The sequence below is a fragment of the Lolium rigidum genome, chromosome 7 (assembly GCF_022539505.1).
Source record: "Lolium rigidum isolate FL_2022 chromosome 7, APGP_CSIRO_Lrig_0.1, whole genome shotgun sequence".
In the NCBI taxonomy this organism is placed as follows: Eukaryota; Viridiplantae; Streptophyta; class Magnoliopsida; order Poales; family Poaceae; genus Lolium; species Lolium rigidum.
The window spans coordinates 229,462,478-229,466,542 of NC_061514.1; the positions used below are offsets into that span (position 1 = coordinate 229,462,478).

Below are 4,065 nucleotides of genomic sequence, written 5' to 3' on the forward strand. Positions count from 1 at the left end.
GAAAGAATTGTAAATTGCAGAAGCTATGTGTTCAGTTCAGTGCCGAGGATGATCTGGTTTACTTTGCGAAACGCTCATATGGGCCTTACCGGTTTCGGCCTTCCTTTCTTTTCGACCACTCCGTCTACTTTCAGCGAGTCTATTTTCCGAATTTGAACGAGGCTCGGACATGAGCTGCGATAGAGGCATCGAGCGCCCTGCTCCAATCGGAATCGATTTTTCTGGCCGCGCCTTCAAATAGAAGCCTGACCCGTACACCTTATCTTCATCAATACAAGTCCAGAACAGGAACGCAGCAAACACTGATCGGAGTAATACGAGACATACACATCGAATCGAGATCAACGATCGACAGGCGCTGATGAACACGATGTCGGCCGCGCCGTCGAAGAAGGCCGCGAACCGGCTGGTGGTGGAGGAGCCGACCGACGACGACAACTCCATGTGCAAGCTCCACCCGGCCACCATGGAGAGGCTCTCGATATTCACTGGCGACGTCGTGCTGCTCAAGGGCAAGCGCCGCCGCAGCACGGTCTGCATCGCCATCGCCGACGACACCTGCGAGGAGCACAAGATGAAGATCAACAAGGTGGTCCGCTCCAACCTGCGCGTCCGCGTCGCCGACGTCGTGTCCGTGCACCAGTGCTACGACGCCAGGCACGGGACGCGCGTGCACGTCCTGCCGGTGGACGACACCGTCGAGGGCATCACCGGCAACCTCTTCGAATCGTACCTCAAGCCCTACTTCCTGGACGCGTACCGCCCGGTCCGCAAGGGCGACCTCTTCCTCGTGCGCGGCGGCATGCGGAGCGTCGAGTTCAAGGTCATGGACATCGATCAAGGCGAGGACCTCGAGTACTGCATTGTGGCTGCCGACACGGAGATCTTCTGTGAGGGAGAGCCCGTGAAGAGGGAGGACGAGGAGAGGCTCGACGACGTCGGTTACGATGACGTAGGTGGCATGCGCAAGCAGATGACGCAGATCAGGGAGCTGGTCGAGCTGCCGCTCAGGCACCCGCAGCTCTTCAAGTCCATCGGCGTCAAGCCTCCGAAGGGCATCCTTCTCTACGGCCCTCCGGGATCCGGCAAGACCCTCATCGCCCGCGCCGTGGCCAACGAGACCGGGGCCTTCTTCTTCTGCATCAACGGCCCCGAGATCATGTCCAAGATGGCCGGAGAGAGCGAGAGCAACCTCAGGAAGGCGTTCGAGGAGGCGGAGAAGAACGCGCCCTCCATCATCTTCATTGACGAGATTGACTCCATCGCTCCCAACAGGGAGAAGACTCATGGCGAGGTCGAGAGGCGCATTGTCTCCCAGCTGCTCACCTTGATGGACGGCACGAAGGCCCGCGCGCACGTCATTGTTATGGGCGCCACCAACCGGCCCAACAGCATCGACCCTGCTCTCAGGCGCTTTGGTAGGTTCGATCGTGAGATCGACATCGGCGTACCAGACGAGGTCGGACGCCTCGAGGTCCTCCGCATCCACACCAAAAACATGAAGCTTGATGTGGACGTCAACCTCGAGGTGGTTGCCAAGGATACACACGGCTACGTCGGCGCCGACTTAGCCGCGCTCTGCACGGAGGCGGCCCTGCAATGCATCAGGGAGAAGATGGACATGATCGACCTGGAGGACGACACCATCGATGCTGAAATCTTGAACTCCATGGCCGTTACCAATGACCACCTTAAGACGGCTCTCGTCGGCACGAATCCATCTGCGCTTCGGGAGACCGTCGTCGAGGTGCCCAACGTCAGCTGGAACGACATCGGCGGCCTCGACGGCGTCAAGAGGGAGCTGCAAGAGACCGTCCAGTACCCGGTCGAGCATCCGGAGAAGTTTGAGAAGTTCGGCATGTCGCCTTCCAAGGGTGTCCTCTTCTACGGGCCACCGGGGTGCGGCAAGACCTTGCTGGCCAAGGCGATTGCTAATGAATGCCAGGCCAACTTCATCAGCATCAAGGGACCCGAGCTTCTCACGATGTGGTTTGGCGAGAGCGAGGCCAACGTGCGTGAGATCTTTGACAAGGCGCGTCAGTATGCACCGTGCGTCCTGTTCTTCGACGAGCTCGATTCCATCGCTATGCAGAGGGGTGGCAGCGTGGGCGACGCCGGTGGCGCGGCGGACAGGGTCCTGAACCAGCTGCTGACCGAGATGGACGGCATGAACGCCAAGAAGACGGTGTTCATCATTGGCGCCACCAACCGGCCTGACATCATCGACTCGGCGCTGCTCCGGCCCGGCCGCCTGGACCAGCTCATCTACATCCCCTTGCCCGACGAGGCCTCAAGGCACCAGATCTTCAAGGCCTGCCTCAGGAAGTCTCCAGTGGCCAAGGACGTCGACCTCAGCGCGCTCGCGAGGTTCACGGCCGGTTTCAGTGGCGCCGACATCACGGAGATCTGCCAAAGGGCATGCAAGTACGCCATCAGGGAGGATATAGAGAAGGACATTGAGAAACAGAGGCTGGGAAAAGATAGCATGGAGGTAGACTGCGGGCAGGAAGCAGAGGAGGTGGCTGAGATCAAGGCGGCTCACTTCGAGGAGTCGATGAAGTACGCGAGGAGGAGCGTGAGCGACAGCGACATCAGGAAGTACCAGGCCTTTGCTCAGACGCTGCAGCAGTCCAGAGGGTTCGACACCGAGTTCCGCTTCCCGGCGCAGCCGCAGGTGGCAGAAGCTGCTACCAACACCTTCGCGGCAGCTGATGAAGATGATCTGTACAATTGAGCCATCGTTAGAAACTTAAGTAGCATAGGTTCTGTTTTTGTTCTATTTCCTCTTGTCTCTTAGCATTTTGTTAACTATATCCATGTAAATTTCCGTATGTAATAAGCATTTAAATCATATAAATAAAATTCATGAAATAAGTTGGCCCAAAGAAAATTTGTGCGCACTTTTATTTTCAGGCAGACTCTGAAACTAGCCCGGGCCGTTAACTGAAACCTCACAGTGGCAATCCAGAACAGATGAATTAATGTGAAGTGTTTGAAATGACTAAATATGAAGAAAGCTGAAGCCCACAATGAATTTGTTTGCATCCTTAGTAGGCTGTGTCTGAACTCTGAATTCTGGAACCTGTGGCTCACAACACTCTTAGTTGGAGAGAGATTTTTTTGGGGTCAGATTATCATATATGTAGTTTATGTTAGAAATCAGAACCAGCAAGAGGCAAGTTGAGGAGGGGTAGATTGTGCGTTTGTATGCAACTGTCGTGAGATATATCTAACTTGTGTATACTTGTTCAAGTTATGTGGTTGGCTTTTCAGCTCTTCATTCATAACTATGAAGATGAATGCGATTTTATTGAACACGAGAAGGTTTTCTTTGTCTTCAGATTTGACAACCTACTTTCTTTTTCTGCTAGTGGGAGTTGCAAAATTTACTGCATTGCTGCATCCTTCGTGCATTAATTCAGTGCTACCCAGTTGCCTTAGTGACTATTTTTCGTGTGCTCCAAAAGATAATCTCATGTTTGCTAGGAATGTGTAGTTAATTGATGAAACTATGTTGATCTCCTGATAGATTTTTCAAGGATATATTCTGTGGTTTACATGTGTCTGATCAATAATACTTAACTAGGAAGGTGCGGCGCGGTGTGCCCGTGAGGCAATGTTGACAATGTTAACCTTGGCAGCGATATGCGCCCTGACAATGTTAACCTTGGCAGCGATATGCCTGGACATTTGCGATTCAAGATAGCAAACTATTTGCGTCTTCTGGTTTTGTTTGTACCTGGTTTGGAGTGTATGCTACATTACTCATTGTGGACATAGCAAGTACAACATTAGTTTTGTTTACTGAATATGAGAGGTAAGCCAACGAGAGCAGTTGCTATGGCTATAGACATTACAGCTGTAGTCATCTCGACAGACAAAAGGAGACAATTGGGATAACTATACTTCCTCTGTCCCCAAAATGATGTTACAGATTTATCTAAATTTGGATATAAGACACTATTTCGCGTATTGATACATCCGAATTTAGACAAATCTGCAACAACCTTTTCGGGACGGAGGGACTACATGGTTACTTAGGTTCTTAATATAACAACATACTGT

The 4,065-nt window shown here is 52.6% G+C and overlaps 1 protein-coding gene across 1 annotated transcript; it reads left to right on the forward strand.

Moving 5' to 3' along the window:
* The first annotated feature begins 370 nt into the window (after nt 1–370).
* Nucleotides 371–2,734, forward strand: LOC124672519 (cell division cycle protein 48 homolog). Its single transcript, XM_047208737.1, has one exon. It carries the CDS (start codon nt 371–373, stop codon nt 2,732–2,734), a length of 2,364 nt encoding a protein of 787 aa, XP_047064693.1.
* Nucleotides 2,735–4,065: the final 1,331 nt, after the last annotated feature.

Coding starts and splice junctions, on each gene's coding strand:
- LOC124672519 (XM_047208737.1), top strand. CDS start 371: ATGTCGGCCGCGCCGTCGAAGAAGGCCGCGAACCGGCTGGTGGTGGAG.